Source organism: Parasteatoda tepidariorum, chromosome 9 (genome assembly GCF_982258835.1).
Source record: "Parasteatoda tepidariorum strain Cologne lab strain chromosome 9, Ptep-v5.0, whole genome shotgun sequence".
Lineage (NCBI taxonomy): Eukaryota > Metazoa > Arthropoda > Arachnida > Araneae > Theridiidae > Parasteatoda > Parasteatoda tepidariorum.
In genome coordinates, this window is record NC_141763.1 from 77,486,876 (window position 1) to 77,501,433 (window position 14,558).

General features: G+C 30.5%; 1 protein-coding gene across 1 annotated transcript; it reads right to left on the reverse strand.

The window, feature by feature from the left end:
- Positions 1 to 4,067: 4,067 nt before the first annotated feature.
- LOC107450302 (U20-hexatoxin-Hi1a) lies at positions 4,068 to 5,837 on the reverse strand. Its single transcript, XM_016066067.4, has 2 exons — positions 5,545 to 5,837; positions 4,068 to 4,269 (listed from the first exon to the last, which is right to left on the reverse strand). Exons 1-2 carry the CDS (start codon positions 5,822 to 5,824, stop codon positions 4,115 to 4,117), a joined length of 435 nt encoding a protein of 144 aa, XP_015921553.2. The 5' UTR covers positions 5,825 to 5,837; the 3' UTR covers positions 4,068 to 4,114.
- Between the last annotated feature and the right edge of the window lie 8,721 nt (positions 5,838 to 14,558).

Genomic DNA, 14,558 nt, shown 5'->3' on the forward strand with positions numbered 1-14,558 from the left:
AAGACCAACAAAATTTTTGAACTTTATTCATAAGATAACGTGAAAAGTCAATAAGCGCTATCTGTGATGCAATGAATCATACAGAAATTGATTGAATATTTTTTTAAATATTTTTGAGCAAAATGATTTAAAAGCATACTAAGTATTTACGAATACTAAATATTTATTTAAGAATAAGTATTATTAACTTGTTATGAGTGTCTAAGCAATAATTAAATAAAATATTTATTGATTTTGATAGATTAAAGAAACGTATTAAATTCGAAAAATAGAAGCATGAAAAAATTTAGAGAAAAGCACTAAAAATTATTAAAAATGGCATTTGATAAAACAGAAGTAATAATAATTAGTTCCGTTAATATTTCCTTATTAATTTTTCAAACACACTAGAAACAATACAATAGAATAAATCAACACTTTCAAGAAATCAATAAATCTGTTTACGCTTAAGATAAAAAAAGTTTTCAAGTGCGTGGAATTAAAAAAAAAATTATAAAAGTTTTATGAAGATTCTCCTACAATGATAAAAGAAACATTTTTGTTATAAATAATAACACAAGTCTATGAAATTGAAGTTTTTGACAAATACAAGAGATGTCTTTGTTGATTCATATGTTATTTGATGTGCTGATTTCGAAAATGACCTTCATTTTCCCCAATCACGTCAGGATTTTTTGTAAATTCGATATTAATGTCTTTACTAAAATCCTATTTGGAAAGAAATTCTCTCAAACAATTTTGCATGCAGTATCTGGTAATTGTCGTCTTCATTCATTTTGATCTATGCAAAATTGAATCTTGTGAAAGTAAATTGAATTTTGAGTGATCTGCCAATTTTTTATAAGTTAAAATAAACAAAAAATACTGTTTCTAGATCGCACGAGGCACGTCTGGTCGAGAGAAAAATAATAAGTTCCTTGTGTTTAAACTTTTTGCATCAGTTTCTAGAAGAAAATTACCTACATACCATTTTAATTTATATTTATTAAGATAACTTACGTAAAACCAAGAATAGCCAAGAATTACCAAGAATAGCAATAATTGTGTATGTGTACATGAAAGTTTGTAACAAAACACGAAACAAACAAAAGAAAAAAGTTTCCTTTTAAGTACATACTCGTTTTCCTCTTTAACTTATTTTTGATGATCTTCTTTCATGCTTAATCTCAGGTCTATCTCGAGCTATCATCCAACTGTAGTCGGCAAGCATGTTCTTGTCCCATCTTTCTTGATATTTACGCTCCATATCTCTGATATCTTGATGGAATCTTTCCCCTTGTTCTTCACTGATTGCTCTTAAACTTTCGGGGGAAAAGTCCACATGTGACTGAAGGAAATGCATCTTCCTACTCATGGAGCAACTCTAAGTTTTAAATTTGTCCAGCATTTTCATTACGATTTCTTTATAATCAGGATCCTTGTAGTTAACCCAGAAATTTACTGCCGACATCTTTGAAAGTAACCCAAGCTTCTTTTTCCGTTCCTGTCATGTTAGTCTCAAAATCTTAATCTTTCATGAGTTTGTGGATATCTGGATCAACAGATATTCCCCATTTAACTTGGCTTGGAATAAACCTGGAAACTTTTTGCACATATATTCGAAACAATCACCATCTTTTGGAACAGTCTTTACAAACTGCTTCATTTTACCTATTTCTATGTGTAGCCGAGGTAACAATACTTTTTTTGGATCAACTAAGCTGTTACGAATACCGTTCTTGGTTCCTGGGTCAAGATTTTGTCTTTTCAGCCATTCTTTTTTGACCCAATGACGGCTTGTCTCGGCTGTCCCACTCGCAAATGAAACCTTGGAACTTTGTAAATCCACTTTGTTGACCAATAACTTTTAAATCACCGCAAATAGTCCGACTGTTGTCGATATATTTTATTTTGTACAGGATGAGAGCCAGTTTTTCATAGCATTCTTTTAAATATACCGAGTGTCCAACTGGTACAGATGCCCACTGGCTCCCATGAGGAAGAAAGACAGCTTTTGATATTGGAGCCTTGAACTTTTCGATGTTCCAAGTCTGAAGACTCTGAAGAGATGACTGACAATTCAGTTGGAGGCAAAGGCACAGGCACATCAGGTCCATGAAGAACGGGGCGTATGGCCGATGGAATGTTAGGATAAGATAATAGCCTTTGATTTTTTTTTTGTTTATGAATAGGCAGGAACAAAAATAACAATAATCAAAGTGGTTTTGGGGCTCTCTCCACGTCATAGGAATTCCAAATCGTAAAGCAATCTTCTTTCCTTGGTGCCATAAGCGTAGATCATTGAGACACTGAGCAGAAACTTTATGAGGAGCCCTCGATTTGTCCTGGTCTCCGAGTTTCATGCCAAAATATGCAAGATAAAGTTGTCTTACATAGTCTGTAATGCTCCTCATGCGATTTTTAACAACACTATATTCGCCGAATATATAACAAAAGTCATCTGGGAAATTTTCACAATGTCTCGAACTTGAAGCCATAAACGCAAGGAGAGAAAAGCTGACGTTAAAAATGCTTCAAAAAAATGACTGTCTATTACGCTTCTTGGTGTTCCTAAGAGGTCAGCGAACCTAGATAAGACTTCTCGTGAAGCTATTGGTCGAGAGAGATTGTGACTGAGAGCTGGACGGTGATCGAAAGATGTCATAGAGGGGTATTTTTGTAGATTTAACCAAAGTAGAATGCTAGTCAGGCAAGAAATTCAAAAACGAAAAAATTTTATGATAAATATTCATAACAATTCCAGTAAATTTGAATTTTTCAAGAAAACGTGACGTGATAGAAATTTTTCATTATTGTTTTTCATTTCAGCACCAAAAAATACATATAGTTCAGTTATCAGATCCTTTGTATTTTTTTCATCGCAGGCCTGTGTAATTATTTAGCTTCATTTTAAATTATAGGTCATTTGTAATTTTCAGCTTAATTTTTCAAAACTTTATGTAAAAAAGCTGTAAATGTAAAAAAGAAATACTAGTAGCCGTTTACAAAGGTTTTGTTCTCCTAAAAACTGTCTTATTTTTAATTTTTTTTAATACTGATGCTTACAGATTTAGTGGATTAGCAAAAAAAAATTTTCATAAAAAATGTGTACCTATTTCCATTATACTTATGGTTTAAGTTAAAAAAGGTTTCAAATGTGAGGAAATAAAAGAAAAGTGATTTTTCAAAAAAAAAAATTAATTATTGTAACTGGCTGATTTACTGTTTAATTTAAACTAATTAAAAAATTTCAACAAAAGCAATCCAACAAATTAAACAAAACCTAAAAGAAGAAAGAGAAATAATTATTAGATAAATTTTTCTCAACTATATTTTAAAATTATTACACGGGGTAAAATTTTTTTTTTCTTGTTGCATAAGATTTTTTAATAAACTTCATACTTTAATAAACTTCATACAATCGGTTACTTTTTCCAAGCTACAGATTATTTATTTTTAAAAAAATGCTATTTGTATTCTATTATTGTTAAAATGTACAAGTTTAAAAACTTTATATAACAAGGGGTCAAGCAATGCTGCGACAAACTTCTAGGGGAAATAGGAAACATCATCAGTGTTAAAATTGCATAGGAATCCATACACGGAAATGTCGTTGTTCGTGGCTAGGGGCGTTTTCTTCTTATGAGCTGTTTTTTCGTGTTCATCTGAACAAATTCATAATGGAAAGCACTCTGAGCTGCTTACTACGATATTTCCGGGCATGGGCTCCTATACAGTTTTAATTTGTCCCCAAATTTACGTGACTTAACAATAAGATACATTATTTGATTAATATATATATATATATATATATATATATATATATATATATATATATATATATATATATATATATATATATATATATATATATAAAACAACCATGATAAGAGGGTGTTGTTAATTGTCAAACTAATGTAGTATCATAGTTGAAGGCTATTTCTATTCTTTTACTTTTTATGTTTGTGTGCTAAATCATTCCTTTGTTAAAGTTATTTTACCCCTAATCTCATTTTCGATGATGAGTATTGTAAGAACCTGTATGTGTGCTTGATAAAACTCATGAGAAAGAAAAAATTACAATGCACTAGAGCATCCAGTATGAATTTATTTGATGATCTATGTACAAAATTGATTAACAGTTGGGATCTCCTCTTACAGATTCGGATACTTTCTTGCCTGCTTCATCAGCGCACCAGCAGAAACCAGTGGATCCATGGCACTGTTTTCGAGCATAGGTTCCATCATCATTGCATTGGGGAATGAAATTGCCAACCATTCCTTTAGAAGCTAGAATCGTAAATTTCTTTTATTTAATTACATTTTATAAATGCAACAGAAATTAGTATTATTTAAGTATCTTGAACTTACAAAAACAGTCAATAAATAACGAGGCAGAGGCCATTAAACTAAAATTATGTCATTAATAAAAATGGTGGCTGGCCTAAAAGATAATTTCTCGTGTGATTCAAGAAGGCAATAGTTAACTGCGCGTACAAAGAATGATAACAAGGTTGTGAAAGACAATAAAATTGAATGTTTCCGTAAACTTTCTAGTGGAGTCCTCCTGTTTCAATAATGTGCAGGACCACACACGTCCAGAAATACCAGAATTTATCATTTTGTCTATTATTTGTGTTAATTAAGAGATGGACCCGCCATCGCATGACTTTCGGGAATTACCTCCTTCCTAAAAGGAGTAAGCCAGCAATGGACAAGGTTGTTTGGCCAAAGATCGTTTGCTTATTTTGTGTTTTCCTATTTTGTAGTAAAAGTTATTCAATTTTATTTTGAAGTTTCCTTACCATACCAATCGAAACTCAGTCACTACATATCCAAACAACGATTCAAATAGGAAGTTTAACCCACCAGATCTGTTTCAACTGCCCACCGTTATCATCCCCTGCCACATCTTCGAAGAGTTTAAAAAAAGTACTGTAAAGGTACTGTTGTCTCAAGCGGAGGACGAAGTCAAGAACGATTATGCAATTGGGTTCAAGCATTAGCTATACGAGAGGGGCCTTGCATACAATGAGAGTATCGTCACATCAGAATAAATGTCTAATTGATTATGGTCAATATATTGTAATATAACAAAATAAACTGAATCGTTTTTTATCTACTGTAGAAATCGTTATCGTATATTCACAATACTAGCAATTATGAGGTGGATTAAGGACATATTGTCATTGGCACAATATAAATTGATTGCTACAAATCGGATGATTGTATAGCTAAAACTTTCATTGGATACCAGATTCTTTAGAGTTTAAAGGAAATATAAAACTGATAAAACTAGTTGACGAATTTTATTAGATTGTAATTGAAAAATATATTTTATTTTAAGTCCTTGAACTTTTACTGTTATATCTAGGGCTATTTCATCCCCCCCATTCTATTCAAATAAAATTGAAAAAGGTGCTTCAAGCATTGCTTTATGTTTTGTACTGTGTTTAAATGAAACGAAAACTTTCCTTCCAGAACAAAATATGTCTACATCCTTATAGTATATTTATAAAAATTCTCTAAAACAAAACTAGTGGATTTTTCAAAAAAATCACTCACATTTCTGAAGTTCCCTGTCCTTGTGAACGTGGCACACACAGGACTTGACCTTCAATGAAGGGTCAACAATGTGGCTACCATCTGGTCTCCAGCACATGCAGAATTTGGAACCTTCGAAGCATTGGAGGGCTTCATAGTCACCTTCTGGTGTGCATTTGGGGACTAGTTTGACTTTGGTGTTGGATTTCTGTTCCCTTTCACGATGTTCTTCGCATGCAGTCTTAGCGAAAACACCAGCGAGGCAGCAGAGGGCCACAGTTGCGATAAGGAAAGCCTTCATTTTCAGTTGCAGCTACTAAAACTATAAGGTATATAATTTTTAGTCAATGATAAACACTTACGTGATTTCCTTTTAATGTTAACTAAGAAAAATGTGTAATAATTTATTATGAAAGAGACTTTTACACCCCAGTTTGAAGGTTTTTTTTCTTCCAATGGCCACCTGATTGACATTTGTCTGTCAGGTATCAGTAGGGCAGATTTGTTATTCACTTTGTCAAGGGCACCATATTAGATGACCATCGTTTCTTACAGTAAGGACAGATAGTATAGCGAATGAAACAGCGCCCGGGATTCGAACCCAGGACCTTTCTGATGTGAGGTAATCTCTCTAACAATCACACAATCCGGTCGGCACACAATATTAAGTAAGATAATGAAACATTCTGAAAAGCATGTTACTGGAATAATTAATTTTACATAGAGTCATAAAATTTTACTTGGAATCATAATTTGACATAAAGCTATATACTTGTATTTTACCTTGATGCTGAATTAAAAACAAATTTGCAAGACATGTTAATCTGGAAGAAAAGTTATCAGGAAGAAAAGTCATTCCTTAAAAAAATAATTTCTTCAAACTCAAGAGTCAACGGATTAAGGAAATATTTTTTAAAATAAAATTTGGTTTAATCTCAATTTTTTTAAAATTTTAATTAACTAGGAGGCTCTGCCTTCTGCTCACTCCACTCTCCAATCACCGCAATTGATTCTCATTCCTTATTATTTTTTTTCTTAAACGCCAATATTTTCTACGAAACACAGAGCTTTTTGTTTTTCAAAATTTACAATAATTGTAGTTTTATTTCAGAACATTTTATGAATCTCGGAAAAATAGATTTGAAAAAAGTTACCTTCGAATAGGTCTTAAAAAAATTAATCTTAAGAATACGGATTGTGAGACTCAATAAGAAGGAATAAATTAAAATTAATTTTACTCGATGACGAGACTTAAAGCAATTCAATTAGGGAACAGTTTTTATCACTCTTTATTATTTTTTATTATTTTAAAAATTTCAATGCTGTGATTTATATCTTAGAAATATGTATCTGAAGAAAAAATCACGAAAAAGCACTTAAATGTGCAATAATTTTCGAACAAACTAGAGTTTTGAAACAAGATTCGCAATGAGATTACAAGGAAAAATGCCTCATCAATAGCACATCTAATTTTTACTACATAGTTGCATTACATTGAGTTACAAGTCTACCAAGCATATTACTTTTCTAATGTCTCAACAAGTTTAAAAGTTAATTATTCTCAAACTAACAGTCGAATGTTAAATTTGTTTCTTTCGTCGTACTCCCTGTACATTTTTCTACAAGCCATCGTAATTTCAAATTTTTAAATCATCTAGTTTGTGCGTAGCTAAAAAAATGTGATGTAAAAAAGAAAATGGGAAAAAATTCGGGTGAAAAGCAATTAAAATTGCAAGAACTTTCGTTAGTTGAATTTCTGAGACCTGTATAGCAGCCTATATGTTTTTTTTCCAACAAGTTCAACAGTTAATAGTTGTTGAATGATATTTTTTTCATGCCATCGTAATTCCTGTACGTTTTTACGCACTTTATTAACTTCAATTTTCTAAGTTTTGAAGCTTTTGTGCAGCAAACAAAAATGTAACGTTAAGTTGAACACCGGAAACAGCGGTGGTGTCAGCGGCTCTTACGATTTTTTAATATAGAAATAGAGATGATAGTTGCCATTTAAAAACAATCAATTTTTAATTATCGAAGAATATTGTAAAATAATGACTTACTACATTTTGATGTTGATTAATATTGATATTTTGATATTGCAATGAAGCAAACCTCAAATACGGTTATCAAAGGACTGTAATTTTATGGGTTTTTCGTAACATTACACAGTTTCTTTCATTATGCAATTTTTAAACTCATCAAAATTAAGAAGAGAGTTTTTCACTACTGCGCCATAAGTAATAAATTTTATATTGTGTATATTTCGCAAAATATTTTTATAAATTCCATCAGGAAATTCACAGGCTTGATAAAAGGTAACAAGAAGAGATAAACGTTCCACCGAGCATTAGCTAATAAAACATGATTAAAGGGTGAAAATTGAATAAAAAAAAGCACGGGACGAGCGGGTCTCAATGTATAGCCTCCACGTTCACCGGATCTTAATCAGCATGATTCTTATTATCTTATAGGGTTGCCTTAAATAATTATTTTTTGCAATGCCTGAAGACACACACACAAAAAGTTGTCATTGCACTGATTGTTGTTGCGTCAGACATCAAAAGCAAACCCAGAGTTCGTACGCACCTGGAAAAAATTCAAAACTGGTATCAACTTTGTTATAAAGAAGCTGAAAATTTCTTAATATTCGATTCCGCTTTCGAATTAAAATTTCATATCCTCCGAATTCGGATCTACATATATTAACTTAGAGAAAATAAAATGTTCAAGTAGCTATAAACATAATAATGTAAAAAAAATATTAATATTACTATCACTTCTTAGTTTTTTCCATGTGGGTATAAACCCTAAAACTATTAACCCTTGGAATATTTTTATGTTGTTGTTAACTGTACAATGACATTAGCTACGAACACCCCTTCTTGTATTAGTTAATCAAACAAATTTTTTTTGCAGTTAACTAGTTAGTTGTTATATTTTGTAGTTGTTTTCAGTATGGAGTCAAAACTTCCATGGGTTCTTCGAATTTTCATCCTTTCAACGTGTTTTCCAACTCCATGTTCTAGAATACGCTATCACAGCACTAAATTTATCGGTCAAATTTTTAAACAACCTCTATACTTCCCATCATATTTTTTTTATTTGCAAAATTTATATAAAAAATAATCAGTTATTGCGTTATCACATTTTGTTGTATCATATAAAAGAATATTTTCCTTATTTTGGTTTGTTATGATTATTTTTAAAAAAAATTGAACAAACGAAAATCAAGCTACGCAAAAAAGTAGTAAAGATGTTGAACATTTCTAATAAATTATCGTTTTAACAAATTATATCACGATAAAATAGATAATTTCGTTACTTGTAATTAAGTGTTTTATTTTTCAAATAATATTGTTGAGGTTGATATTTAACTGTTGAAAAATAAAATAAACATATTTCAGTAGGAAAAAGACAATTACAACCAATTCATGACTTACTTTATCAGCAAGAAGAAGTGAGCAGAAGAAAAATGAATTTCGTTCTTATACAAGGGCCAAGGTTAACAGGTTTTTGATTTCACACATATATACACAGGCTTTAATCAGGAGAAGACCCCCAGAAAAAGAATCTGAATCTAAGAAGATAAAAGAATCTGAAATTTTGATTCAAATGACATCTGTTAGGCTGTTACTAGGTCTTCTTTCATATTGTTTTTTTTTTAAACTAAGATTCCAGTTATGAACAAAGTTTTTTTAAAAAGATTTTAGTTTAAAGCTAATAGCTAAGTTAATTGAAAATGATTATTTTTAAAAACACGGATTCATTATTTTTAAATGTAAAAATAATATATTTAAAATTATGAAGGGTTAGTTTTAAATACATTTATAAGAAATAGATAAACGAGCGAAATGTTTTATCTAATTTTCTGAGAAATAAAAGTTGGATTCTTAAAATTAAATTCATTAAATATTTCTGTTTATTTGAAAATGAAGAAAGATTAAATTTTCTACTAATTTACAATTGACTTTAAGAAATGTGTTTCTATTTTTTTAAAGCAATCTATCTCACAGAAGTTTTAAAGAAGATATTAAGCCGATTATATATTTCGATATTTATATTAAGATTTTCAACAACTATATTTAAATGCACAAAAATAAAATTTTATTAGATTATTAAGTCAGATTTATTTACTCAAATAACTTTTTTTTAAGCAGTTCTCTTTATTTTTCATTATATTAGCTAAACAAGGAAATGGAAATGCAACTTAAAAAACATGAAATCAATTTTTTCATAACGCAAAAGAGTGCGTTTTTGGAAGAGAGCGTGGGTTCGAACCCCACTTCTGACATTGAGCTTTTGGAGCAGTGATGACTCAGGGAATAGAGCGTTCGCCTTCCAATGAGGTGAACCGGGTTCGAACCCAACAATGGCTGATAGATACGAATTCCGCTTCCGGCTTGCACCGACCATAGAGCTTACGTAAAATATCCTCTGCGGTTGACGGAACATGGGTTAGAGTTTCCTTGCGCCAGGGTTACTGTGGGACATTTTCGTGGTTTTCAGCCCCATGTAACGCGAATGCGTGTTAGTTCCTTCAAAAAGCCCTCCACGAATGTAAACTTCTCCCCATACTGAATCCAGGAGTTCCCTTGTCTTCTGGATTGGGTTAAAAATTGCAAGGCAATGGCTTTGAACAAAGTCGTAAATCCAAAAATTGTCTCGGCTGTCCAATGACTGTTATAGTATATAGCAAGTATATTGAACTCCTTTTAAAATTAAATGATATTTTTCTGACAACAAAATCGTAAAACTCATTATATTTCTTATTGTTTTTTACTTCAAAATTTTATAAACTTATCTGTAAAAAAGTGAGTGAGAGTATTTTTAGCAATTCGAAAGCTATTAGCATAAAATAAAATACTGTTAGAATGTCACCCTAACGCGAAAACGTCATGACCTTTTGAACTTCTCCACTTTCCAGTTTATAATTTTAGTAGTGATTAATTTGATTATTTTTGAAAATTTTTACGACTCCGTTCAAATTTAGGTTGCGCTATTTGAAAGCATGTAGATTTATATAGCACAGAGACTTTGTACTTAAGGACCATGTACAGGGCACAAAAAAATGACCACCCTGAATAGCTTTTGATCTAATGATCGGATCTTTACGTTCTGGGATTCAACCTAAATGGTTCGAGAGGCATCAATTAGCATCAAATATGCTAATTGATCAGAGCAGACGATATTTTAAGTTACGAAAGCAGACACAAAAACGTACTTTCTCTGAATAAACATGACTTTTTTTTAACAGATTCGGATTTTTGTCCCCCTAAATGCAGAGGGTAGCCGCTGATTGCGAAATATGATCCCCATAGTTTGGTCAGCAGGGCAATTCAAAGTTTGAACCCCTTGATATTAATTTTACTTTTTGCGTATTTTGTCATATCTCGAGAGCTTTTTAACAGAATTGAAAAATTTTTGCACATGATTGTAAAAGTTTTTTTTAAAAGGAAATTCCAAGCAAAAAAGAAAATTTTGTAAATATTTATGATTTTTTATTATTTTATTCAATAATGGTCGAAAAAAATTTAAAATTGTTAGGTATACAATTGTTTACATCATTTTAAAATATGCAATCTTACTTGATAAAATACAAAATTTGGGCGATATCGGTCAAATAAATTCTGAGAAATTGAGTTTTAAGGAAGTCGGTTATTTAAAATTCGATTTCTCTTAAACTATTCAACTCATTTCCCCCAACATTTGCATTTTTTCATAAAAAATTTCATACTTTAAAATAAAGTAAAAATTGTATACCTTACAATTCAATTATTTTCGACTATTATTAAGTAAAATAATAAAAAAATCATAAATATTTACTAAAATTCATTATTTTGCATAAAATTATATTTGGATAAACAATCTTCATAATTGGTTGCAAAAATTTTTCAATTCGGTTAAAAAATTTTCGATGGTAATATACGCAAAAAGTGAAATTAACAATAAGGGGTTCAAACTTTGGATTACTCTCCTGGCCAAGCTGTGGGGACTATACTTCCCAGATTGCTGTTACCCTCTGTATTTTAAAGGTCAAAAATCTGAATCGGCTAAAAAAAGGCATGTGTATTCAGATAATGTTTTTGTGCCTGATTTCATAACTTAAACTAAGCATCTGTACTAATTTGTTAACATGTTTGAATCCACCCCTCTAATCTTTAAGAATGTGAATTCTTGAGAATGTGATGATCCGATCACTAGATCAAAAGTTATTTAGAGTGTTCCTTTTTATGCTCACACTGTACAGTTTGAAATCCACTGTTGTTGAACGTAGTAATAGTAGAAGCGTAGTAGTAGACCTAACGTAGTGGTAAAAGAGTAGTAATTTTTACGGAAGTTCTTTGGTAAGGATTTTTGGTAAGAATAACAATAAAATATTTTTATTATGCTCTTTGGTTCTTAGGGCGATACCTTAGAGCATGGCATAAAGGAAATTTTATGGTTAAATTTGCTTACCAGTTTTATATTTTTACTAAACGTGTGGATACAAGAACAATAATTTTGAAAACTTGGATTTTCGGTAAACCTATATCATACAAATGGTAGCATATGAATGGTTTAATCAGCGTATATTTTAGTTATCACCAGAAGTACGGTAAGAAGACGGTTTAGTTATCACCAGAGTTACAAATACAGTAATTTTGCCTGAATTTTTTTCACCGCGTGTAATACCTTTGCTTTTTGTTATAAGTGAGAGTCTACAAAAAGTTAAAAATTTATTATATAATACCAATTTCAAGAAGACAGTATGACAAGAAATAGTGTGAAGTGCAACAACGCTTTTCTTTCATGTTAAATTTTATTAAATTAAAGAGCACTAGCTACAATTTCTTAAACAACGATTTTACCAGTCACCTGAGATTCACAAATCTCTTATCATTAGCATTTCTGATTTTTTTGCAATTAAAACAGACCTTACACCTTTCCTATAAGAATGTCAAATGCAAAATATTTGTTCCCCGAAAACTTCTTACTTATTTCTTTGAATTTAACGTACAGTGAGCAAACGAAAATATGGATAAACCTAAATAACTTTTGATTTAATGATTGAATTTTCTTGCTCTAGGACACAATCTTATCGATTTGAAAAGTATTTTCTGTTAAACTCTAATTAAGTTCGCATATAGAATATATAGCAGGGATATGCAGGCATCATAACTATGTTTCAAAGCATATTTAAAAATGTAAAAAGCGTAAAATGAAAAACGGACCACCCGTAATAACTTTTGATGAAACAATCGGATCTTCATGTTCCAGAAACCAATCCCAAAGATTCAAAGAGGTGATCTGAAATATGCTATTTTTAAATAGTGCAGACAATACTTTCTCTGAATCAACATACCTCTTTTTTCAACGAATTCGGATTTCTGATCTCCAAAATATCGGGGGTTGCCGTAATCTGGGGAATATAGTGCCCATAATTTGCTCAAGAGAGCAATCCAAAGTGTTGACCTCTTAATTTCAATTTTATTTTCCGCATATTTTTCCAGATCTCGAAATATTTTTAAAGCAAATTGAAAATTTCACAATTATAATATTCGTATATCCAAAGATAATTATATGCCAAATATTTTGTTTTTTTATTATTTTACTTAAAATTGGTAATAGAAATTTCACAATTACAATTAAAATTTTTTACATTTTTTTTCAAATTACGATTTTTTAAATCATTTTAAGGAATGTTATTTTATATGGCAAAATATTAAATTTGAGAGAAATCAGTCAAGTAGTTCCTGAAAAATCGAACTTTAAATAAACGACTTCTTTAAAATTCTGTTTCACAGAAACTATTAGATCGATTTCGCTCAAGTTTTGTATTTTACCATGTAAAATTAAATTTTTTAAAATGATGTAAAAAGTTATATACCTTACAATTCAATTTTTTTTACAATTATTAAATAAAATGAACATAAAAAAAGATAATAAATATTTATTAAAAGCTATTTTCACATTGATTTTTATTTGGATAAACGAATTTTATAGTTGTGTGCAAAAACATCTCAATTTGCTTAAAAAGTTCTCGACATATGGCGAAATATGCATTAAATTAAATTACCACTAAGAGGTTCAAACTTAAAACCGTTCTCTTGACTTTACTTTGGGCATCATATTTCCCAGGTAGCCAATAAATCCGAAACCATTGGAAGAGAGGTATATTTATTCAGAGAAAATGCGCTTTGTAACCGATTTTTATAACTTAAAATACCATCTGGGCTAATGATTAGAATATTTGAAATCATCCCCTCCAAACATTAAGATTGAGTCCTAGAACGTGAGGATCCGATAATTACATTAGAAGTTATTCAGAGTTATCCATTTTTTATTTTGCAGACTGAACATCGACTTTTTAGAATGGAAAATTTAGGAATTAAATTTTTTTGTGGTCAAACTTACCTGCTCAATTGTGCAACAAAGCAGATAATCAATAACTTATCTGCTTGTTGCAGGTTTTCGATGTTACAACCCTTAAGTTACAAGTAAATGCAATTAAGTTAGCTTGTACTTTTCATCTCATACGGTTCGAAACAAATTTGAATCGAAGCTTGTCCCTTCAGTTGCAAATTCTTGAGTTGCTAAATTTTTGTACGGTTCGTAATTCTTTGCGTTTCAAAACTAATTCGTATTTCACACTAATACTTTAAGAGGTTCTTTGACAGAAGGAAAAGGTTTTTTTTCCTTTTGTGTTATTCTAAGGAGAACGTAATTTTCTTATTTATTAAGTAACTGATTGACGTTTTCAAAATTCTTGTTGGTTATTTCATTAAGTGAAATGTGTTCTGTTTAACTTATGCGGAAAAGAAATTCCGATAAAATCACCGCATGGTATGTCACTAACATTTCGGATAATAAAAAAAAACATAACTTATTCAAATCCAAAAAAAATATCATTTATTTGGTAATTTTTGCATTAATATGGTAACGGTTTACCGAAAATTCCAGTTTTCATAATTATAGTTCTTATTATCATATGTTTTCAGAAGAGCAATTGAGAGCGAAGATGATGAAGTTGAAAATTTTAAAATTTGACTTATTAT